General features: G+C 38.6%; 1 protein-coding gene across 3 annotated transcripts in view; it reads right to left on the bottom strand.

Moving 5' to 3' along the window:
* The window catches only part of ano1a (anoctamin 1, calcium activated chloride channel a), a 94,691-nt gene that overhangs the window by 10,132 nt on the left and 59,285 nt on the right, over positions 1-25,274 (bottom strand). For 2 of the 3 annotated variants that reach the window (XM_015016123.1, XM_015016121.1), the window contains exons 4-21: positions 22,270-22,368; positions 21,732-21,883; positions 19,496-19,550; positions 18,900-18,951; positions 17,172-17,227; positions 16,241-16,282; positions 14,645-14,709; positions 14,174-14,308; positions 11,883-12,043; positions 10,971-11,056; positions 10,025-10,036; positions 8,797-8,868; positions 7,337-7,411; positions 6,027-6,228; positions 5,301-5,412; positions 5,097-5,154; positions 4,129-4,229; positions 2,782-2,924 (exon numbers count right to left, since the gene is read on the bottom strand). In XM_015016123.1, coding sequence (XP_014871609.1) covers positions 2,782-2,924; positions 4,129-4,229; positions 5,097-5,154; positions 5,301-5,412; positions 6,027-6,228; positions 7,337-7,411; positions 8,797-8,868; positions 10,025-10,036; positions 10,971-11,056; positions 11,883-12,043; positions 14,174-14,308; positions 14,645-14,709; positions 16,241-16,282; positions 17,172-17,227; positions 18,900-18,951; positions 19,496-19,550; positions 21,732-21,883; positions 22,270-22,368 — 1,678 coding nt within the window. The remainder of the gene's footprint in view (positions 1-2,781; positions 2,925-4,128; positions 4,230-5,096; positions 5,155-5,300; positions 5,413-6,026; positions 6,229-7,336; positions 7,412-8,796; positions 8,869-10,024; positions 10,037-10,970; positions 11,057-11,882; positions 12,044-14,173; positions 14,309-14,644; positions 14,710-16,240; positions 16,283-17,171; positions 17,228-18,899; positions 18,952-19,495; positions 19,551-21,731; positions 21,884-22,269; positions 22,369-25,274) is intronic. The other variant, XM_015016122.1, reaches the window with a different exon arrangement.

The raw sequence follows: 25,274 nt of genomic DNA, 5'->3' as shown, positions 1-25,274 counted from the left end.
CACAACAATGCAGCAGCAGAGGGGGGCGGACACCCAAAATTTGAGTAATAACGGGTCAATTGAATATCACATTTATTACGGTTGAAAAAGAAAAAGTTGCCAAGTTTAGATTAAACTGAACTGATTACGGTAGTTTCCGAACGGTAACAGTAACAGTAAAAGTGTTGATCCTTCGTGTCTGCTACTAGAATGTGCTAAATGAAAATAGGCGCTTTCTTCTTCTTTAGATTTCAACAGCAGCTTGCATCCATTATTGTTGCACTACTGCCATCTTCTGGATCCTAATATCTATACCTCAAATTCTCATAATGATCCCAGTATTATTTAAAAAAAAAAAAAAAAGAAAAAAAAAGAAAACTCTTTTTCCCCTCAATGCTATTTAACTGATCAACAACATTCTCAAATTGCAATTCCCTATTAAAACCTAATTCCGTTTTAATGGGCGCTTTCTTCTTTTATTTCCAATTTTGACTTCCAATGATTCACCTCCTGCTAAAGAGCCCCCTAGTGCTTACAGTCCGGAAAATACGGTATATGAAAAAAAATCTGAACGCTCTTTGGTATTGTTCAGGGGGCCGGACCAAATGTGGAGGCGGGCCAGATCCGGCCCGCGGGCCATAGTTTGGGGACCACCGCTGTAGAATATTTGGTCCAACACATTTAATGTTGAAACTGTACATTTACAGTACTGTATAAAAACAGAACAGCGCTGGGAAGGCAGTTGACCCAGGGCGCCAAACAGGCTAGGACTGCCTCTGAATGGATGGCATGATGAGAAAAAAAACATAATGTGGAAAAACTGAAACAAATTCTCAAGCCATAAGCCAGAAAGTTAAAGGCTAGGAACGAATGGGTTAAAAACGTCAACAGATTTTGTAAATGGAGATTGGAATTAAAGAACAACAAAATGAATAGATTGTAGTGGTCATAGAGCCCTGATCAATCTCAGTAAAATTTGTCAGATGAGCTGAAAACTGATTTGTGAGCAAGTTGGTCTCCAAACTTGATCCAGTTCTTCCAGTTCCATCAGGAGGAAATGGCAGAACACAGCAAATACCTTCTGGAAGGAAACCCAAAAAGTTTGAGCAAAGTCATCCAGCTCAGAGGCAAGGCTAATAAATACAAAGGAAATGTATGTAAGCTTCTCACTCTGAAGATGTAAGAATATTTTGCGTTTGAGACTAGACAATATGATGATTAGATTTGATGTTTATTTTGACTACGAGTCCAAATAAAAAAGGTTCGAACGCCCTAATGATGACCATGCTTCTCTATTCGACTTGTTCTCGTGGCTTTCAGGTAACGGTTGGAGACAACTCCCAATAAAACTTTTCACACCGGTGTTTATTGTATTGGGGTTACTAATGTCCTTGTCTTGTTGTGTGATTCCCCTACTTAAACGGTTAGCAGAAAATTTTATTAACGTTCATCTCTTGAAGTATACTTTTCTTACACACACATCTTCTGATCAGTTCCGAAACCCTACCCGAGTGATGATTCTGATGACTTGGATTTTTTGTCCTTCAGTGATAAGGAGGTTAATATGTAATGTTTTGTTTTCTTTGTTTCTTAAGTAGTGTTAATCACTGATGTCTTTGGGCTAGTTTTCTAGCTTAGCTTTCCTATCCTGTTTAGAAGATTACAGAAATGTCTCTGTTTCACAAAAAAAAAAAATCCTCTCGATTCTGCATGTTCTCAATGTGCACTCTATGTTTTGATTTTACATTTTATTTGACGTTTTACTTTAAAATTAATTTTTGTTGGAGTAGGGTATTTCATTGTTCTATTATGTTTCCTTTATTTGGTAATATGTTTCCTTTATTTGGTAATATGTTTCCTTTATTTGGTAATATGTTTAATTATTTACATTATTTTAATCTGGGGGTTTATTTCATGTTTTCATTTTTTCTTTTCTTTTACTGTTGTTGGGACATTGGTTTTAAAATGCTCAAAGGGATGTGATTTGGTATAAATTGTATTTCTAACTACTTACAGGGGGCATTTCCTATTAACATTGAATTTTTGTTTGACACTGTATACATTGATTACTTGATTCATTTTCTATTTCTTTTCTTTGTTTTTACATGATATTTTTTGTGTTTTATTTCTTAAATGATTGTTATGATACCTCCTTAATTTTCCTGGAAAACATATAGAAGACTCTCTCTGGCAAAGAGAGGTTGCAGGATAACTTTTCCTACCTAACACAGTGATATTGATATGGGGTTGAATGTATAAATGCCGGTAGGCTTTTTGTGTCTTGCATATATGTTTTGTTACGTCTTTCAGGATAGTGTGTCATGTTATATACATATTTTAACCAAGGAGGAAGATGTTGAATAATATTAAATATTTACATATTTACTTATAATCAAAAGGAGGGAAATTGTGGTGGAGAATTCCTACAAGTTAACATCTGTTGATTATGTTATATTAAATGCTGGTGAACTCTCACCAAAAGAAGCTATTTTGGTGAGAGTTGTTTTCTACAGCTGTATCAGAACCAGACTGTCTCACCCCTTGTTTTGGATCCCTTATTTTTGGTATAAAACTCATGTGTTGTCTCTGCATGGCAGAGCTTTTCACCCAGAAATGCTTCATTATTGATTGTCCTACAAGCTCTCTGTATTGTGCACAATATATGAATAAACCTGATTGAGTGATTTCACCTGACAGTGCTTGGTAAATAGTTTTTTTTTTCCACAACAATTTTACAAACACTTTTTTAGATACACTCTGATCTAAACAAATACATGTTTTTTTAATGCTGAAAATACTTACTCATCTCCATGTACTCAGGGTTGATGCCAACAAAAGGACCCAGAACGTGATCTTTCTCATAGCGCTTCAGAGTTTTGTGGAGCTCCTCTTCTTGCTTGGAGGTCAGTTCTGACTTTCTTTTCCGGAGAAGTTTCTTTAGCTTCCTGAACAAACCAGGGTAGAAGTTCAACACTTCTCAGACTGGAGGCCAACAGTCTGAGGATGCATAGTGAGAACTAAAGAAAAGGTCAGAGCTTTTAAAGGTGGCCAGACGGTACATAACTTTCCCCAATGACAGACTGGTTCTAGCATATTTTTTGCATGACATATCTTATTAGATATGTCATGCAAAAAATATGCTATATTACACATCAGATATTACATATGTAATTCCTGATTAAGAATTATGATTTGTCAAACCAATTAAAACCAGCTGCATGAATACCTTATTCATTAAATCACTTATAAAACCCCACATCTCGTCACAGGAGCGAGACATTCCACAAAGCAGAAAAAGAAAAATGTCAGAATCAAACTCTGGGGATTATGTTGACTGATGGTGACCATAAAGATATAAATCCCATTAAAATCTGAGGAGGAGATTGCTTTCTAAAAGAGCATGGAGAGGAAACAGGAGGAAAGGAACTGGAATTGAATCTGATCAGATTTTGTCTTATGTCAAATGTGAATATTAACAGGGTGTGTTTGTAGTGATACATCTGTCAGATTTTGTAATCTAGGTTGAAAATTTAGAATATTGAAAAGTTATCAGCTAACTTCATCAAGTAGTGCTTTACTAAGGGAGGTGGAGCAGTGAGTCTGAAAACATTCAGTCTGGTCAGCAGACATCAGTAGAAAAGAGGAGCAGATGTGGTTAAAAATCATTGTCTAATTCCTTCTGCCACATGTTATTCTGCCCTTTGGTAAGGCACTTAATAGGTTATCTGCAAATCTGCACATCCATGTACGTATGATGGTGTCCACATGTGTAAGTGACTTCTCAGTAAAAGCTGTTGAAACGTATTTTAATTGTTCCCCAGAGAAAGAAAGAAACAAAGAAATAAAATTAAAAAGAAATATCACAGAGAGCAAACAATGTTCTTTGATGACTGTGGAGACATTTCATGTTTTGTCTGCAGGTTGTCGGCTAGTTTTCATTTAGTGTCAGTCAGATTACTTTTATGGATTTGCTTTTGCAATTATCTGGAATACTGGTGTCTGAAAAGCAGACATTTACATGACTTCTGTAAGTACAGCTGAGTAGGTGTGCATAATGTATTCTGTGATATGCTCAGCCCACACAGTGTGACCTGGGAGAATGTGCTATTATGCTGGTGTTCAGTGCGTCTCAGGTAGAAGTGTACTCACGGTATGCCAATCTCAAAGAGGTTGTTCTGGATGAGCTGCTTGCCCAGCATGGTGATGCACAGCTGTATGCAAAGCTCCATGAGACAGCCAGCATGAGCACACTGAGCAAAGAGACGAGTCAGAACCAAACAGCAGAGAAAAACTATCTCGCAGTGAATCACAAAGGCAGAGAAGCAAACAAAGCAACAGTGATCCAGTCTCCTTAGGGTGGCTGATTAGTGCCACACAGGAAGCTCCTTACTCTTTTATTACTTCTATAATAACTCATTTTACGCAACATGTTTTTAATTTTCATCAACTATTTTGTAAAATCTACAGAGTCTCCCAGGTGACATGGGGAAAAAATTTCTTTTGCGATACCTCGCAATAAATTTTGAAAAATAACTCGGAGGGTGATGAACAGAAACTTTCTTATATTTTAGAAGGGATGGAAAGAGATGGAAAGCCCATGTTTGCTTTTGCATTTTGCACAGGTTTGTGATGCATTTCTATCATACAGAAAAATATATAAAACTTCAGATCTCTCATAGAAATCAGTTTTCACTGACACTGAAGATTTTTTTGTCTTATGGTCAAAAAAGCTGTTTTCAAATTTTTTTCCCATGTTTGATTTTTAGAAAGGCAATAAAAGTGTTAAAAATCCAACAGGGTGAATACTTTTTGTCCACACTGTAAGTTCAAAATCATTTCAGTATCAAGCGTAGCCTAAAGTCATTAAATTGGAGAAACAAGTCTAACGCAGTCATGAGTCACATGATTCGATTCCACACCTCACTGAATACTGATACTTAATAAAACTGTTGTTCATCTAATTCATGAGACTCGAGAGATAAAACCTGCAACATCAGGAAGGAGATGAAGAACAAATCGGATTGTTACTCCATTTAGTATAATCATTACCACACACACACACACACACACACACACACACACACACACACACACACAATGTAGATAAAGCGAATTACCTCCTCCATCCTGTAGGAGCCAACCACATACAGGTACTTTCCAGGTCTCCCAACAAGTCTGTGGACAAAACAAGCATCAATCAGACACTGTAGGATGAAGAGGGAATCCAGTCTGGTGTTAATGCTGTAATGCTTTAAGATTAATTAAACCACTAGTTAGAGATAAGAGCCAAAACAAGGAAGCAAGAGAGAGCGCTGTTTTACCTTCCTCTGAAGAAAGCCAGGTAGACGATGGGTGTGAAGGCATTAACGAACTTCAAGATGAATGTTTTGAAAATGAGGCGCTCCTCAAAACTCTTGTCTGTCTTTGGAACCTCTGGAAAAAGGATCACATTGGACTGGATAACAACACATTCAGCTGGAATTTAGAATGTTTTACAGCGATATTATTTTTTAATATTAACAATAAAAGGCCCCGTTTACACGACAACGATTTCGGGGGAAAACTGAAGAGTTTTGTTGCGTTTGTAGTGCGCATTTATACGAAACCACCGAATGTTTTCTCTGACAACGGCACAGATTGAAAACGGGTTCCAGAGTGCGATGTTTCTGAAACGTACCGTTTTCCGTTGTCGTGTAAACCGAGAAAACGTCATTCAATGCCATTTCTGACATTCTACCATGATTTTCTAAGACAGAACAAACAGCACTTAGGATAAGCTGACAATGTCTCAACTTGTTGACCAAGCTTTGAATGGTCAGTGATCATCAGTCCAGAGGACCCCCAATAATTCAAGTCACATATTTCCAAATTTTATGTGCCACACTAAAGTTTAACTAATGGCCTGTGGATTTTGTCCAAGAATCAGAAATAAAAAAATAAAAACACACAGAATATAGAGAGCAAACATAATATACTATATTTAATGGATGAAGTCATGTTTCCAGTTTACTCCCAGTAAACCGTAATGGTTCCTGAAGGCTGCTCACCCAGAGTGGTGAGCCAGCGGGCGATGGAAGCGTAGATCTCATCCAGGATGATGATGACGATAACATTGATAATGGCGGCGGTGGTTTTCACGGTGGCTCGGATGTTGGAGCGTGCAGCAGGGTAGGTGCTCAGATGAAGCGCAGTCTTGATGCTGATCCGGTACAGGATGACCCCAAAGGCGATCACAAAGGTTATGAAAATCTGAAAGGAAGGAGGGAGACAAACCAATGACAACCAGGAATCATCGGAGATGACCGATTCTAGCCTCAGCACTCTTGGAGGGTAAACAGATATCTGATAGTGCAATACAGTTTTAACATCACTGAGCCTCACAACCCAATAGAAAAAAATTCACAATACTTATTTTACCCTCACAGACACCATATAAAATAATTGTGCATGTTGTAGTTTTCGATAACTATGTCAATTGCAATGTTTGTATGATTAAATTGAAATGAATTTTTTTGTTTGTGGTGAATTGGAGCTATATAGATGAAGTGAACTGAATTATACACACACAGAGCAGCGGCTCAGTGGTTCTGCTAAATATCAACCTGTTTATTTTGTTACTGAAGGTTATCAGTGAATGCAGCTCAAACAGACTGATACCAGCAAAAGACATTCATTACCAAGGCACTACAAAAATAATTACACTTAAGCGCCTTAAAATAATGGAAATGCTGAATGTTTTTCATGTTTGTGAGGTCAGAGACTCCTTTAATGGAGTTCCACACAGACCCCATGGGCAGTTTTATATCTCCAACTTTACACTGATCAGCTGTAGCAGACTATGCAGTTCAACCTTAAACCTCTGATCCACCTAAAGAATGGAGGATTATATAAATAACTAAATTAATTAATGTGAATTGACTGCAATGCTAGAGTGATTAAGAATAGCATAAAAAGTTTTCAACAAACCATTTTCTAAATAGATTGTAAATAAAAACAAAATTATTTTTAGATACTGCCTTCAGACACTTATATTTTCATGGTTCTAATTTCCTAATAGGAAACATTCTTAGTTGAATACAAATAATTTAAAAAATAATCTTCTAGGAGTGCAAATAATTTTGGGCTTAACTATAAATAATCACAGATTATTTATAGTCTTGTGTTGTTCTCATCAGAAGACCCTAAACTTGGGTTGAGCCAAAACATGAAACAGTTTCTGTCATTTCTGCTTAATATTTAAACTGTATGTATATCCTCTAAATGTCAGGACTTCCACGTTTTGTTGAAAGGCCTTTTGAATGATCTGTTTTCTCGTTTGTCTTGAAGCAGTGGATGAATGTGGAAGACTGAGTCTCACCATAAAGCTCATCATGACCACAGTGGTCAGGTAAGCTGGCATTCTGTCTGTACACGTTAGCTTCACTTTCTCATCCTAAAACACACAAAAGCAAACACAGACATGCATGAATAAAAGAACAGAAAGTATAAATACATAAAATCTCTTCACTGTGGGTGTCCAACCCATGAATGTGGGACACACAGGTCATGAATGAACCCATGAATTCATGGGTTGTGTTGAATATCCGACTGGTTTAATGACGAAAAGGAGTCGTGTGGATTTTCAGATGAACTTTAGTGGATTAAGAATGAACGAAACATACATACATTACAGAGAGTCGGAACTCAGCTAAGATACAAACTAACTGCGGCTGTTAGGAAAAGAATTATCATCACCATGGAAACAGGTTCCCGAGCAACATGGGATACGGAGTCCGCTTTGCCATAGGCCACAAATAGTCCACTTTCTAACCAGATACTAACTACAAAATGACAACTAAATCTATGAAACAATTACAACTAAAATAGTTATATTAAACTACAATATCCCAAATAATAAGTCCTAAGCAAATTCTAGTTAAATCAAATCAAACAAATTCTCAACAGGTTGTACCATGAATGTTGGGCCATTCTTTCCAGAATGGCCCAACAGTTGCACACATTTGGCAACATAAATGTGTGCATGCTGCAGCTACAGCTGTAGTGGAGCAGAACTAATGCTACCCTGAGCCATCACGTCACATCCAAGCCCACAGAATGAGGTCAGGGTGCTGGGGCCACTGTGTGTGTTCATTTAGGGAAGGAAGATGTAACCTTGGCGAAGAGCAGAGGGCTGCTAACCAACAGCCTCAGCTCTCGGCCTACCTTGTGTTAACATGAATCTCTTTACTCACCGCATCACTTCCTGCTTAAGAATAAGCTGCTACTAAACAACATTTCATTTATCTGAGCTACTAGAAAATAACTGGTCCTTATTGTGCTGTTCATTGTGATCAGAGGAATATATCATGAGGACAATTGGGTAATTATTAAGAATTCCCATTGATGATTTTTGCAGCTAAAAGTGGCCTCATGTTTAAGATGGATTTTTTTCTGATTGAAACAAAAAGTCAACAATATAATAATCAAAAACTGAATACAAAGTTCTTAATACTTTATTAATCCCAAAGGGAAAAGAAATGGTTCTTCAAAAAGGTTGCAGTGCTGATGGCTGCGCAAAGGAAGGATCTCCTGTAGCAGTCTGTATTACAGCAAATCTGACAAAGCCTCTGACTGAAGATACTTTGCTGTTGTATGACAGTCCATAATTTTCTTGATTCAATATCAGTATGTTTTATAGATTTCCTATTTTCAAGGAGTTGCCATTGTCCCCACTGGTCAGAAGGTGCTTATGGACAAACATAAGCATACCTGATGCCCTCTGGAAGTGATTTTCCAGAGAGCATCCGCTTCATCAGACTCCTCTGACCTCAGTCCTACCTTTGCGGCTCCTTGGTCTTGTCTCATGGTCTTTTCTGCGACCCGCAGCTCATACTCAGCTCTGTTGTGGTCCTTCAAGAGACAGCAGTTAGCCTGTTACATTTAATCAGATTGAAATTTACTGAGCAAGCACAAGATAAATGTCCTGAAAGACATTTATCTTCCAAAAAAGGAAGGAATGTTAAGAAGCATGTGAGCGTTGAAATGAGCATCATAAGCAATGTGTGTTTGAGGCTTCGCTTGTAAAAGAGAACAGTGCAGCACCAGGGTTAAAGAGGAGCATATCCAAAAAAAAGCTGCAGCTACAGCTAACTGATGGGAACTAAATGTATAAAAGTTACATACTGCAGCTTTAATGTAACATTATTGATCTGAGATTTGATCTGTGATTTTCACTGTCAGCGTCAACGTCAATGGCGAGGTTGATAACAGTGTTCCAGCAGCTTAGAGGATGGAAGTAAAACTCAGGCTCTGTTTAAGTTGGATGTTTGCCTCGTCTTTTCCATCCCCTACCATCTCTTCCGATTACTGCGACTTTTGGTTTTTTTGTTTAAAGGTGGAAGCAAATGCTGGACATTCTTCTTACCACATAAGCACTACTGTTCACCAACATGAGATGACTACACAAGTTTAATTTTAGGTATTTGGTCGGATAAAATAAAATCATTAACCTTGTTGTCAATAAATGTCATCGGCTTGGTCATTACCAGTGGTACCCATGACAAACCTGGACAGGGAAGCGGAACGACCAGACTTAGAAGTTTGTAGAATTCCTCATTAGGATCCAACATGTGGTTCTATGTGAGCCAGCAGAGCTTTACTCATCATGACTTCCTCTGGATGACTAAAATAACCTGCAGAAGTCCAACACAAGCACCTAAAAATGGTACAGTTAGCTGGTTCCTTAGTAGATCATGATACCTTTCTGGTCATTTGAGTGCTAATAAGAAATTGTTTATCTAAAAACCAAAGTGAGGGAAAAAGGCACAAAGAAGAGCAAGAGTCTGCACAGCGTCGTCAGCAGCAAGAGGCCCAAGCTGCAGTGAGGCCCACCTGGCTGTTCTCAGAGGAACAGCCAGGAGCCACGGCTGAAACTCTACAAGGCCAAAAAACAGGAGCCAGGCCAGGCAGACGGTTAGGCTCCAGAGAGCCAGATGGGGGTTAGGTATCAGCAGCTGCTTACAAAGAAGCACAGATTAAAAGGAAATAAAGGGAATCAGATCCAAACCTTATAGTGCTCCTGTGAATTACAACACACGCGCGCACGCACACACACACACACACACACAAGTCAGTGTCTGCAGATGAAACTGTTCTAAAGTTCTTCACCAGCAACAGAGACTGGCCTCTGCCTCTGCTAGACACAGAAAATGCAGCGCTGATGGCTCAAACTGAGCCAGAACAGCTGCAGAGGCAAGCAGTATTTACAGAACACTAACAGAACATTTACAGAGGAGTGATATTTTCACCTGTCAGAACTCAAACATCTTGTTACTGCTTTGAAAACAATCTACATGAATATCTTGCAGGTTTTCATAAAGTTTTCTGCAGGTTTTCATGTTGAGGGTCAGTTTGACTCTTCATGTCAGAACATGTCTTGAGAAATCTACTGCTGGGCATTCTGTAATCTTAGCGTTTCTACTGAGACCAATTCATTTATCCTAACATTAAGATTTATTTAAACTTTTATGAGGACATTAAAAAATGTTTCATGTATTTATAAGCATGCATATATTAAAACATTTCCATTCAAGTTGAAGTTATCAGGCAGAGAGTTCTGTTCTCCTGTCTCATGTCCTTCCAGTTTGCCAGTTCATGTCTCAAAGTTATCACAATTAGTAACAACAGAGTGAAGGCTGGCTCTAATTGGTTAAAGAACCGTGAGAATGAATTTAAAGCCATTTATTAAACAGAAAAATTGATTTAACAGAAAATGAGTGGTTGTCATGCAATTATTTCATAAGTTTATATCAAATTTTATTCAAGGGCCGAAAGAGTCATCATTTGCTATAAAATGTGACAATTTTTGGTTTTTATTAATAGAAATTCTTTGACAGACTTAAAGCGATATCTTTCAATTCCGTTTTCCATAAAAAAGGCTCATGTTTTCAGCCATTTGTATGAATTTCCCTCATCATGTAGGACAGGTTAGTGTTATATCCGGGTAATCTCACCTCCTCTTCCATTCCATAATCTGTCAGGTCCCAGACGTAGTTGAGCCGCATCTGGCGCCTCTTCCAGTGCTCCATGAAGAGAACAGCTGCAGAGGCGAACAGCAACACAACACAGTCACTACACACACTTCTCTGCAGCTGAACATCAGATTATCAGCATTCTGAACATAAATCTGAGTTTTTACAGCAAATATATAAACCACATGTGAAGGAAATGTTACTGTCATGATAAACAAAGACTGTGTAAATCTTTGTCTTCCAACTAAAACTGATTTTTAAGCTGAGTGAAATGACACTAAAGAAGAGCTCTCTGGTGGGTCATCCAACTGTCATTTCTTAAAGTTAATATTGACCCGAACACTTAGAATATGTATGCATGTTTCAGATGTCTGGACGTCTGACCTGAAACCCCTCCCCATCCCCCCCACAAAACCATATTTGTCAATATTGCAATTTCCCAGCAAATTTAATTGAGGTTCATCACCATGTCCAACTGGAGCTCCAGTTCTGATCTGATTTATTCACACGTTTTCTGAAGTTTAAGTTAAAGATCAGATGCAGGTTTTGTTATGTAGCTCCATTATTAATCTGGAGCGAGAGGCCAGCTCCAGATTGCTGCAGTGCTGAGACACTGTCAGACACGAGCTTTATGTGAGCACAACACTTCTGCAGTCTGAAGCCCTGCTGCTGCCGACAGATGGCTGGGAGATTTGGGAGGACATCAGAGGAGGGCAGTCTGTGTGTTGGCCTTATGGATTTGTTTCGGAAATTTCTCCTAATCAGGATTCAAGTTGCAGCTAAAACTCCTTTCTAATCTTACCTTGAATGGTAGAAAAAAAAAAAGATTTTGTTGACAACATGCCTGCGGATGCAGATGAGTTATAATTTGCACCATTTTTTGTGCACACTTACCCCAAAGAGCCATGAAGATGGAGAAGAAGACTGTTGCTGGGTTGTCAAACAGATGGCTGGCTCTGGCTGTGCCACACGCCGTCTCCAGCTTCCAGTAGCTGCAGGCACTGTCACACAGCGGACACATGGTGATGTTGTTCCTGGGATCACAGATCTCCATGCTGACAGACAGACAGAGAACCTGGATTACTGGATGGTCATCAGAAGGGTCTGCTTCATTAACACTGAGGGGACAGTGGTGAGGGAGAAGAGGTTTTGTTAATGCTGTATTTACACTTCATAGACTCTGATCGGAGACCAAAGCTGCAACATTTGTTCCATTTCCAGCTGCTGTGGTTCTCTTTCACAATGCACTCTGGTTCTCTTTGCCCCCTCGCCTGCGGGGGCACTGCACCAAGAACCAATGAAGGAAACCACATGAACACCTCAGAAGAAGACACTGCTTCACAAATGTAGAGTGGCATCATATTTTAGTGGTTGGAGGATTTCTCTTTTGTCTGTGGTAAAAGACCATGAGTCATTTCTCCCACTAGACTCATGTGTTCATTTTGGTTGCATTTACCCAGAATGCCCTGCTCTGTAGATCACTTCTGCTTGGTGTTCACATATGCATTTGACCCACAGCACAATTCACTTCCATTGAGCCGAAATCAAGGTTTTGCAGCCCATAATAAACAATCAGAGTTCATTAACACATTCTCACCTTCTCAAATGAACCGGACTTTCTAAATAAACAAACTAGAGTTTGATTAACGCAAACTAAAGAGGTTTGCCTTACCTCTAAATGCAAATCTCTAAAAGTCAAACTGATGTTTCTTCTCACATGAAACATTAATGGTTATTTACAGCAGGTGTGGTCCTCTGCTTAAGGGAGGATAAAAAGTCTTCATGTTTGCATGGAACCAGTCTCTCTAACTGGAAACTGGGGTGGCGAACCAGTTCAGCATTAAGAGCTAAATTAAGCTCTTCATCACTGTAAAGAGCCTAACAGCAATTTCAAGATTAGCTTCACAGTACATTACAGTGGTATAAAGAAATTGTTTTGTTCCTAGTCCCTAAGGTTTTTATTTTTAAGTGTCTTTAGGTGTGCCCTGTACTCTGTTGTATTAACTCTTTCACATGGCAGTAAGAACAGAACAATGTTTAAGTGTAGTAAAAAGTAATACATGCAGAAAATGTATGAGCTCCCTCTGCCAAACTGGACAAGGTGGGTGTTTTAAAAAATGTCTCAAGTAGGACATTTTTAAAACATGTGGGACAATTTACTTGTGTGTCTCAGATTTGGATGTATTTAATTGCATCTTTAAAAACTTCCTGGTTACACCCTTCCTCAGTATTCTTAAGAAGGCATTTAATTTAAATACTAAAATTCAAACATTAATACCTTTAAATATTTTGAATATGAAACACTAAATTAAAACTCACTCAAAGGCTAAACACAATGGGTCTGACGCACATTTCTTAAAACAATGATAAATATCGTCATTAATTTAAACTCTGAGAAGTCATTGTTTCTTTCTGATTTTTCTCACTTTTGTTCTTTTTTTCTTGATAAATTGCTCCATACCTCAACTCCATGAACATGCCACTCTGTACATCAACGTGGTGCGCAAGGCATTGATGGTGTCATGTGATCAGAACCGGTATCTGTGCTACCTCGACAGATTTTCCTACCATATGGGTAACACAGATAGTTAGAACACCAATATGTTATACAGGATCCATCACAGAGCCAGCAGTAAACAGTATGAACACAGAGTTGTGACACAGGAGGACTGAGAAAAATGATTGCATCTTATTTGAACACACCCTTCCACCCCTACAGGATCTCCGTCACTGTGTGTGTTTTCTGAACCCTTAATTCTCACATTAAGGCCACTGCATAGCATTGCCCAACATTAGCCAACATGCTCTGGTCATGCATATTAGCAAGTGACTGTGTGGTAACAGACCACAGAGCTGAGCTCCATATTTTTCCAGTGTTTGGTCTAAGCTCGATGCATGCTGAGACAGACTCTACTCTGCAAGATGTTTTCACTGAGTCAGCTCTCTTTGCATAGCCACACCTTAACATGTGGGACCGATACACTGCTTGAGACTGGAAATCACTTCCTTAGAACTAATGAACTAAGACCAACAATATGAAAAAGTTACATTCTGGAAGTTTTTAATAATCATTGGTTGAAGGAGTGGATTATATGAATGAAGAACAAACAATAAAAGTTGACAAAATGCAAGATCGACAAAGTGTTTTTAACATTAATACGGTATTTTATGCCTGTGCTGTGTACCTAGGTATGTTATCATCAACTGTGGCACAGCCGTAAAGGAACACAATGACTCCAACGATGGCAGCTGGGATGAGCATCTGGGTATAAACTCCTAACCAGGCGAAGTAGAGACCAACTTTTTCTCCAAAGTACTTCCTGTTGGAAGAAACACAAATGCTTAAAGGCCTGAGGTCATCTGCAACTTCAGAGAGCCAGATATTAAAAATTTGTCCTTTTAATTGTTATTTGAATCCAACAACCATTCTTTGCTGACTCAACATGTCTCTGACTGGAACAGCTTCGTCACTACGTGTAACAGGTCAGACTGGTGCTACAGTGTGGCTTTTCTTCAACTCCATAAATAAATCCAGACTCCTATTAGATCTGGTCCTGACTCTCATTGGTTCAGTCAGTGAACAGGATGTTTTCAGAAAACTTGAGCTTACATGGACATGATCCAGTACTTAATGGGTTTATTCAGAAGGTTCTGACCTGATCAGGCCAATAGGCTGATACTTGTAGAAAACACTGTAGCTGGCCCATTCCTCGAACAATAACTGTGAAGAGAAGCCAGAGTCAGTGATTACTGTCAGGTTTCTACAAATGTGAAGAGTTGAGCAGACCAAATAAAGAACTGGATGGCAAACAAGCACAATTATCATTTCTTGAACATATTTGTTAGGAAAAACAATAAAACCTGCAGACGTGTCCATCCAAACGGATGCTAGTGACTTTGTTTTGATCTCAGACAGTCTTTCTGGTCTTGGTCTACATTGCTAGGACTTAGGAAATGTTTCTATAAAACAATGTCTGCATGGATTTTACAGACATTTTATTTCTAAACTGTATTACTAACCATAACTAATTTCATCCTAGTAATCATTACAACTGACAATTGATTTACAAGTGTCATTAGTTATAGTACTTAACCTTGGGTGGTACCTGTCGGGTTGAAACAGTGAGCTACTGAGTTCTGACCTGAATGCATCAGAGCAGCCCTCATCACGCTCTGATGGAAGCTTCAGTAAAACATCCTAACACAAGAATCCTGCAGAACTCCATCCTGTCCTCATGCTGAACAGAAGAGAGCAGCTGGCAGCGGCAGTGCTCTGTGTACACGTTCTGATCCCACTACTGGTAGGCGAATATCACAAATCACTTGGAGGGGCCAGTGGAATATTTTCACACATACTGTAATTACACACTCCATCTACAGGCAACGCAACAAGCAACAAATGATGTCGTTTTATGAGCAAGCAGCAGCCTAGTGAAGAGCCTAGATGGCAGGCTGAGCGCGACACTCAGCTAACAAGAACTCTCCACACTTTTGTTCCCACTCTCCATCTAAAGGTCCATGAAAGAATAAAGTTGACTAGAGCCGCTTTTGTGATCCTCCAGAACATAAGAGGGCTTATTAAGCTGTTGCCTTAGTGACTCACATCCCACAATATAATTATGGAACTAGAGTGTAAGCAAGGATGGATGTGACTTCAAAAGCATGAACTCTGATTTCTAATTGCATAGGAGGAGGAACAGACTCAGACATGTCCAGATGGTCACAGTGACGGTTAGCTGGAGAGGTCAGCTTCATTGCCTAGTTTCTAATTAAGCTCTTAAGACTATTCTACATTCAGGGTACTGAATGTATCCAAAGCCACAAAACGCACATTACATAGTGCCGAACAACGATCTGGAGTTCTATCCCTCATCAGCTCGGTCTCAGGAAATCAATCGGGAATAAACTAACTCCATCCTGGCAGGAGAGACTGGCTGATCTGATGTTAAATGTCAAGGTCTTAGACGGCAAGAGATAAAGAACAAAATGTCCAACTTGGTGATATTCCATGAGAGATATGTTGATTCTGCTCTTAAATTTTAGGTGTGATTGACCCTACACTGAACTTTTACCTCCAATAGAGTAGGGATGGCAAGTTCAAAATGATGTTCCTAAAAAAAAAAAAAAAAAATTCTGGCATGGTTTATGTGGACCAACTCATACAGGCTGCTGTTAGTAGGGTTTCCATGGCAGAATAGCATCAGTATGGTTACAGCTGGGTTTAGATTAACTAATAGAGTTGCTCCACTTACCTTCCTGTCATTAGGCTCTGCAGTAACCCCATCAATGTCTCCCTGTAAGACAAATGGAGTGTGTGTTTACTAACCTTCATTATACAAGAAAAAAATTTGTCTTTGCTGCAGGCACTGACTGCTGCACAATCCAAAAACCATAATCATCATATTACATTCACTTAAAACCACTTTTGTAATAGCGCCACAATTATAGAAATAAATAATAGAAACTTAAAGAAACAGCAGTACAGCTTAAAATCTTAAACATCATTATCTACAGTCATATATAGGTAATAATGTTAAAGACCTGCACAAATGAAAAGAAAATTTTAATGTTTAAGTTTTTCTTTGTCTGATCTGGCTTATTCCAGTACTGAAGTCAAGAACACTGAACAGACTTTCTCTGAGCTCAATAGAATGAAGACACTTTGCTTGTTCAGATATGAGGGGGTTATTCAGCACTGCAGGACAAGTCTGCACATGTCTGCACACGGTTTGAAAGAATCAAGTTTGAAAGAATCAGGATGCAGGAAGGTGTGTGTGTGTGTGTGTGTGTGTGTGTGTGTGTGTGTGGGTGTGTCCGTGTGTGAATTTCCTGCTATATCTGGGTGAGCTTTGTGTCACAGTCATCATGATGGCTGTGAAGAGGAAACTATCGTTGTCCAATATTTTTATTGCATCAGATTTTGCAGATCACTTGTCTTAGATCACTTTAATATCAGATGGATCTGTTCCAAGCTCGCCATGGACTGTTCTGCTGCTCTGTGTCATATTAAAATGTTTACCATAATTTTTACCATCAAACAAGCGATGGGTAAAAATTATAAAATTATCTTTCTTCCAGAAGCAGCATTAATTTTTGCTGTGGCTGTATTGACAGATGGCTGGAGGCCTGCAGGAGGGTGGACACCCACCAACATGAAAGGAGAAAGATGAAGTTGATACTCACATCATGCAGTGGATAAGCAGATGTGTAGACACCGTTGGCTAGCAGACTGGTGATCCCTATAAGGAGGAATAATCCATGAATTAAAATGAGACACTCCTAGAGCAGTAGCACCCAGAGAACAAGCTGAGAGAAAACCCTTCAACAGCCTGATCAGGGTGGAGTACCATGTTTAGAGTTATAAAACTTATAGTAGTTTTTTTTTATAACAATAGTAAGAAAAAATGACAAAAGCATATGAGAAATGAAGTGTAATTTCTGTTGTTTCTGCTCTAAACCACGAGTCATGTTTAATAATTTGGGTTTCTGACAGGCTTGTTAGCAGTCCTAAAGTCGTCCTGCCTCAGCTAACAGAATAATGTGCACATGATCCAAATCAGTTTTTGTGTTGAAAGTTTACATCAATGCACTTTAATTTACTGCAGAAAAATATAAGCACATAATGTTAAGAAATAAAATGTGTTTTGTCTTGATGATGAAAAACACGGTGGAAAAGTTCTGCTAAATCCATTAACAACCTATCCATGCCTGAAATTGCTAACTGCTTGTGTTACTAATGATGACCTTTAAGAAGAGTGCAACCATTATCCCTTTGTATTAAAACAGATTCACAAAAAGGAAAATTACTGATAAGTACATTTTACATGAAAGAAAGGTTTTCTTGATCATGTAAACTTTGAGGTGAGAGGTTCAGATGCAGTGAAGAGTTTTCAGGACATTGATGGATATCCAACAAACACAGTGACTATCTCTCCTTCTGGAAGTGTGAAATGAAGACTTTGAGGCGATGGCCTTGTGACACGAGGACAGCAAAGAAGACACTTCTGTTTAAAGAAAATATCAAGGACAGACTGGAATTCTGCAGGAAAATATAAACACTGCACTGAAGCTGTTATTTTCACTGATGAAGTCTCCTTGTGATTGTTTGGAAAACTATTTTCCCCCCAGATCCATAGCAACACAGAGTTCTGTGTGGTGGATACAAGGAATCCTCCTCCTATAACCCATATGTGGAGCTGGATCTTAACCTTACATGTCTGTCCATGTGAAAGAAATGACATCACTACCAATCACCCAAGAGTGACTTTTTTCAACAATACTGGTGATGATCTTTGTGTTCTCCAGCACAATTCGGCTCCATACCAAAAGTCAAAACAAACAAAAAACAGAAATTTTGAATCAGGAGTCAGAAAACTTCAAACATCATAGAGAAGCAGTGACTGTTTGTGAAAAGTATATAAAGAAACAGAGGTCAACAAACTGACAGACTCCAAACACTGAGATAAGATGTGTCCAGATTGGGTCTAAATTGGTGATATTGACTCTTCACATAAATAGGTGTGTTTGATAAAAATATGTGAGATATCAAATGTTTTGATATTTCTTCTTTTAGCCATTAAAACATATAAACAAACTTATTTGAATGTTATCAAAGGGGAAAAACAACTACATATGTGTTTGATTTAGTGCCTGCCAAGTGTCAACACTTTAGTGCCCATGTTAAGTCATGTTAAGTCCACATGTTAAGACCTTTTTATATTAATAGTAAGTAAGAATGACAAAAAATTATGAGAAATGGTTCATGTTCATGACAGGTGTTATGTCATGTTAATGAAAGTGTCATGACAGTCTTATTCACCCCCCTTCAAATAAAGCGTTACCAGATATTTTATGTTTTTGAAGTGTAATGTCTGTTGTTTCTGCCCATATTAAGTTGTGTGCTGCCTTTACCCAAAGAGTAGTTGGGTCTGGTCCATCGTATCCTCTTCAGTACTTCATAGACCTGGGAATCCAAGAACAGACGTCATTAAAATATGAAAACTAAGCATGTTTGAAAATGTATAGTACAACATGATTGGAGGGGATGTTTATTTGCTTATTAGATAACAAAATGAAAATAAGGTAAAAGGAAAATGAAAGCAGACAGATTGCAGAATTTCAGAGCGGCAGTAAAAACAACTCCACTGAGTCTAATTGATAAGCTCTGGAGCAAAAGAGTGCTGGGAGTGAGCACATCCATCCAATACTGACTTCAATCACATTATCTAGTCATTAGTGAAACTCTGGGCAGCTCTGTGGAGGTATATATATTGGTATGTGCATGTGCGTGTGTGTGTAAAGGAAGAGAGTCAATTTAGAGGCGAAGAACCAGCATAGAACAGAATACAGCGATCGCTCCTCTGCCTGAAACCAAGACGTTCAGCTGAGACAAAAGCACACTGAGCTACAGGAAGCATGTTCATCTGCTTATGAGAGATGGTTTACAGTTATTATTTTAAGCAGATTCTAGTGATCCCCTCCAACATTGATCTTACAGAAATACTCACAATGGAGCTTCTCGTCTTGCTGTCAAAGAACTTGTCTCTGTCAGAGAGGTCAAAACTGGGGGAAAAGAAGAAAAACAGGCAGTTTTATTTAAAGACGAAGGAAAGGAAAAAAAAATACATTCACAGACCAGTGGAGAGTTAAGATGTAAAGCTGTAAAAGAAAAAAAATGGGCTGGAGGTGCCAGGGCTAGAAAGGAGGCCGAGATGCATTATAAATCAATTACTATTAACCCAACCATAATGATGTGTATCAGTATTATGTTTGATTTCTAATTTCTACACACAAGCAGGCAAATAAAGGAGAAAAATGATGACATGGTGTTTCTATATGAAACATATGTTCATAGGATATAAAAACTGAAAAACTGCAATGTGTAGTCATTGTATTGGAATTACATTTGTTATAACATAAAATGTCTCAGGAACTGATGACCTCTGCAGGCAGTTTATGTCCCAAACCCTTAGAGGAGCGGCCCATTTCTCATGATTTAACCACTCTCTGAATCCCTGTAAATGATGGAGTGCATATGCGTGTGTGCGTGTGTGTGTGTGTATGTGTGCGCCTGCTTATATGGACAAAAATGTTCCAGCTTACTGGTTAAATACTTAATCCAGTTGAGCTGTACACTAGCAAAAACATGAATGTCAAGTGCAGTAGGTAGAGTAAAGATGGACTTTAGGTTCTGACCATACAGCACCAGTAATGGTTCAGACGCCATCATATGTCTGCATGTCAGGCCTCAAACTGTTAGATTGAACTGGGATCATGTGCAACAGACTAACAGAAATTGTCACATTTTTGTAATGTACAGAACAACAGCTCAGGTGGGAGAACCTGACAACTATAGCTGCACATTCCACCTGGCATTCATGACCAAATGGGAGGAAGTAAGTCTGAATGGAGACATGGGGTGTGAACATTATTCCTAGTGCACTCAGATGCCAGACAGATGTTGCTCTGAGACATGCTTTAATGTTTGGAAAATTGTTTTAGATATGGAGTCATTACAAAAAAACAAAAAAAAAATCTGGATTGAATGTTTTCTGCTGAGTGTTCACACAAAACTGAACTATGACCAAAAATACAACAAACAAGCAAAGCTGATACAACAACAAAAAGTTCTGCATCATCAGATGACAGACAATTTAAAGATAAAGTTCTGGTTCTGACAGGTTGTCTAAACTGAACCTAGAAAATCTATCTTCATTCTTGACTGGGGACACTTTGTCAACTGTGTGAACACTTTTAGACAAGAGGCTTTGGCTGCACATGATCCAAATCTAAAACAACTTTACAATCTAGGAGAAGAAAAACAAAAACACAAAAATAAAAAGGGTGATTGCTTTTAAAACCTCACGAAATGAGCTTTTGTGATCAGGCTTAATCTCAGGGATCCGCCCCAGATTGTTTTGAGAACAGATGAAGAGATGTGGAAGCTGTGGAGGGAGATCTGCTAGCTGTTAGAGCGTAAATTTAGCTCCTTACTGCCCACTCACTCCTCCAAGGCTGAGGGAAAGACATGTTCTGATCCAAACACTGGATGTGGAAACTGGCTGACTGGTTGGGACCAAAGAGAGTATCCATGAAGTCATGAGTCTCAAAGTTCAGAATCCATCCCATGTCTGCTTAGACTGTGACGTTAAAACCTCACTGTTCAGAGGATGTAGATGACCTCAATGAGTCAGACTTGTGTTTGTTTGCGTGCAGTAAGTTCAGAGAAGGGGGCGGGGGGCTTTCACATTACCAAGTCAGACTGAATCACTCTGCAGCATTCCTGGAATCAGCCTGCAGGCTGGCTGGCATTTCTTTCCATCACATTGCTAATGTTTTTACCACATTGTGTTTAATAATTAAATATATTTGCTTATTCCAATCTCCTACTTGTAATATTAGATGTTCCCTGCATCATGTTCTCTCAAAGGTATCCTGTCTATCAGGAAAACCTGTACAGTTAGGTTCCCCTGCTGGTTGCATGAACTGCAGTTCAGGGTCAATGTCCAGCTTTCATTCTGCTTTGCAGCTTGGAACTGCAGGGCACAACTTATATTAGGCTCAGAATTCAGATCAAATAGCTGGAGAGTCAAGGAACCAAAGCTCAGATCAGGTTTAACCATCAGTACCTGATCTCATCCCATAGCGCTCCGATTTCTGCTTTTAAATATAAAAAGTTCAGTAAAATGACCCTTTTTTTGGAGTGTGTCTTTAGAAAAGAAAAAGAAAAGAGATTTTACTCACAGGTGCTGCTTCTCCTTTGAAAAAGGAAGGGAGAGCGATTTGACATCTTCGGGCCGTTTGGGACCCACTTTTGGGTGGAGAGGATCAGTAACTTTGTGAATGAACAGTCGGATTTTCTCCACCAGGTTGCTGCCTTGTTTCACTTCATAAACCTGCGGAAATGAAAGACTATTGTTGCTGTTGAAGGGAATTCAACAGCAGTTCTCCACTGTTGCCCCTTGCATGCACAACATGAGGGACTACTGTTAAACCAGTGACTGAACATGAACTGAACATTATTGCATTTTAACTGGAATCAAATTGGAACATATGTAATATTGTATTTGTCTATGATTGAACTTGATATTTCGCTGAATAAGTTGAATTGCTTGTTAAAGTTTCTTGAATGGAAGTTTCTCATGAATGTAGTGAAGACAAAAAATACATTAGATCAGTATGAGTCTAAATGATCACTGATAGAATTAATATGGAACTGATGATTAAAACAAAAATCTTAAATGAAATTTTGAATGGAATTAGTGGATGTTGGGTTGAATACCTGCTTTGTTGGCATCTTGAGTTTCATGATCTCAGCCTCTCGACACAAAACGGCCCAGGGAGCATGGATCTTCAAGAAGCCAATTCCAGCGATTTTACCCTGAGACACAGGAAGTTAGACAGAACAGAGTGTGATTCTGTGTGCTCTAATCTGTCTATCTAATCAATGATCATAATAATAATCCAGTGACTTATTTAGTATTTTAGTTCCTTTCAAAATGTACCAAAACAGACGTGGTGATGAAGAGGCTGCAACAGTGATGAAATTGTTGGGTTCAAAACCTTTTCACACTCAGGGGGTTTATAACAACTCTGTTAAACTATTAAATACCACATTTATCCACATTTATCATCAAAGAAGTTGAAATTTTAGTCCCCATAACAAAATATTGAACCAGGTTTAATAATAATACTTTTTTTTTAAATTTGGAGTCAAATTCATGACTAAAATGAGCCATGATCTCCTTTATTCTCAGCTCAGTCTCATCATAGATGATTTTCCCAACATCCTGAATGATAATGCTTTCATTTATAAACACATAAATAATGGCCTTCATTTTTATTTACATTTGTTATGCTGAACAGTTCTTTATAGGTCATATCCTACTTCAATGCATCTTTAATCCTTTTTTTTTAATTTTAGCAATAAGTGTTAAATGTAGCTATGAAAAATTCATTAATGATCACATTGTGGCAGGATTTCTGGAGGAAAAAAATACAAAATGAACTCTGCTTCTAAAAGCATCAGATCAGTTCTTCAGTTCGATGAAAATCATCTGCATCTATTTGAGTAAAACGCTCGTCTGTCTCACGGCCTGCAACCTGTAATGTTGTATAAAAGCTTGAAGACTTACTTCAAGCCCCTCAGTTCTGACCTCCGATCTCTGACCAGTCTGGTGAAGAGATGGAGAACTACTATGTGTGCAATCTGTGAAAAAAACATTTTCTAGTGCTGAATAATAAAGCAGTTCTGCACTAAAACTCTAGAACAAATGCAAACATCACTGTATAGAGTTAAAATACCAATTTCATATGATCAGGAATGCAAAGGATTGGATAAAAAAAACTGAACCTGAATAAATCCTAAAATATAAAGTCCTATCAGCTTTATTTTCATTGAACTATGAGGGAGTAATAAGTTCTATAATAACAATAACAATTGCTTAGGTATTTGGAAAGAAATCCCATTGCTTGCTTTCCATACAGTAAGGGGTCTGTCCAGACCTCAGACTTTACCATAAGATGATTATAAAGTCTCAGGCCTTTTACTGTGACTTCTGATGGCAGGCTGCATATCGCTGCGAGTCGCTAAAAGCCTTTCCCAGAAGTCGGTTGCCATCTCTTTGCAAAGATGGCACTGTTGCAAAGAGTCACTCATGCCGATTTTAATGTTGTTTGACAAGAAGATGATTCAACTCCATTTTTTGCACAAAAATTTTCTGAAAATCTTTACACTCTCCATTAATGGGTATAAACCACCTTGGATCCACAACTCCATTCATGAAGCATACTTCTTATTCTAGGTAACATGTATATGAAAAAGGGTTTCAAATATCAACGACTCAGTTCATCAGTCAACGGCTACTCGGATGTCCTGCATGGCCGATCTTCCTCCTGTCATAGTGGATTTCTGCTTTTCAGTTAGGATGTGACGGGGTTCTCTTATGACTAGGGCAACCAAAAACGACTGGCCAAATCACTTTAGAGAAATTTATTAAACTTTCTTCAGGTGATCAGAGAGGAAAAGTGCAAAATAGGTACAGAAGACATCCAAGGCAGGTTAAAATCAAACAAACAGTACCTTCAATACAAGAGTCCATCACCCTCAGTGTGATTTGTCAGGAGTCTAGCCACAGACTGACTCAAAGTGGAACAGAGCCCTGCTTTTAAAGCCATAGGCTCCGCCCACAGCAAAAACAAGCAAGCAAAAACAACTAAACAATTACTTCTAACCAGGGGCGCCGCCAGAAATCTTGGGCCCCCTGACAAAAAATTAGATTGGGCCCCCTGCACAATATGAAAATTGTGACCCTTTTTCATATAAAAAGGGTCACAATTTTAAAGGTTTGCAACTGCCTTGCTTTCTGTGGTCCAATACTGATACTGGCACAATATTTACTGCTCATGAATTTTACATCCAACAGTCCACATCCAGTATGCAATTCGGTTGCTTAAATTTTTTCTATTAGTTTTAGATACTGAAATGTCTCTAGCCATGAGTGACAGTCAACAGCAACGTGCAAAATACACATTGCAATCCAGACTTCTCAAAAATGCTATGTAGTTGCATTTTATTCATCTGCAGTACATAATAAAAATATGTTTTCTCCATATTTGTTAAAGCTGTCATGATGTTGTAGCAGTTTGTTATGAGACAGATAATCTGAGAAAACAATCAATCTCCTCCACCTCCTTCCTGAATTACTATTACTGGTTAAAGTAATGCACACCGTTCTGACCAAAACAACCAATCAGAACTAGTAGGACGCTCTTAGCACTGTCAATTAGCCTCTTTCCCTCACTGCTAAATGTGCTAATGGTGGAGAAACAACTTATCATTACAAGAAACCGTTTATCTGCCGTCATTGGTAGCTATGCTAACTAAACTGAGCATTCACAGTTTGAATCTGCACAGCTCTGTGCTATGCTAGCTGCAGCACGGCACAAATCGAGGGGGATGAGGGATGAGCAGCACCACATCAGATTGTGATTGACAGCACTAAAACTCTCCTGTCACTGACTGGTTGCTTCTAGCACTGGGAGAAAGCAGGAAATAGATTTTTCACAGATTACCTCTCATACCATAATGTCACAACAAAATGAGAGTTTTAACAAATATGTGGAAAAAATATTGATAAAAAAGTGACATACTGCAGCTTTAATTTCACTCAGGAGAGGATGGGTCAGAAGGGACGTGGGTTACAACTGCTGCTGCCTGACTCATCTGTTAAGTGGCAAAAGGTACAAGTTAAATATATGAATATGTTGGTAATTTTTTCCCTTAAT

Source organism: Poecilia latipinna, unplaced genomic scaffold (genome assembly GCF_001443285.1).
Source record: "Poecilia latipinna isolate Pla-1442-1.1 unplaced genomic scaffold, P_latipinna-1.0 Scaffold1982, whole genome shotgun sequence".
Taxonomy (NCBI): domain Eukaryota; kingdom Metazoa; phylum Chordata; class Actinopteri; order Cyprinodontiformes; family Poeciliidae; genus Poecilia; species Poecilia latipinna.
This window is presented reverse-complemented; position numbering and strand designations above follow the sequence as displayed.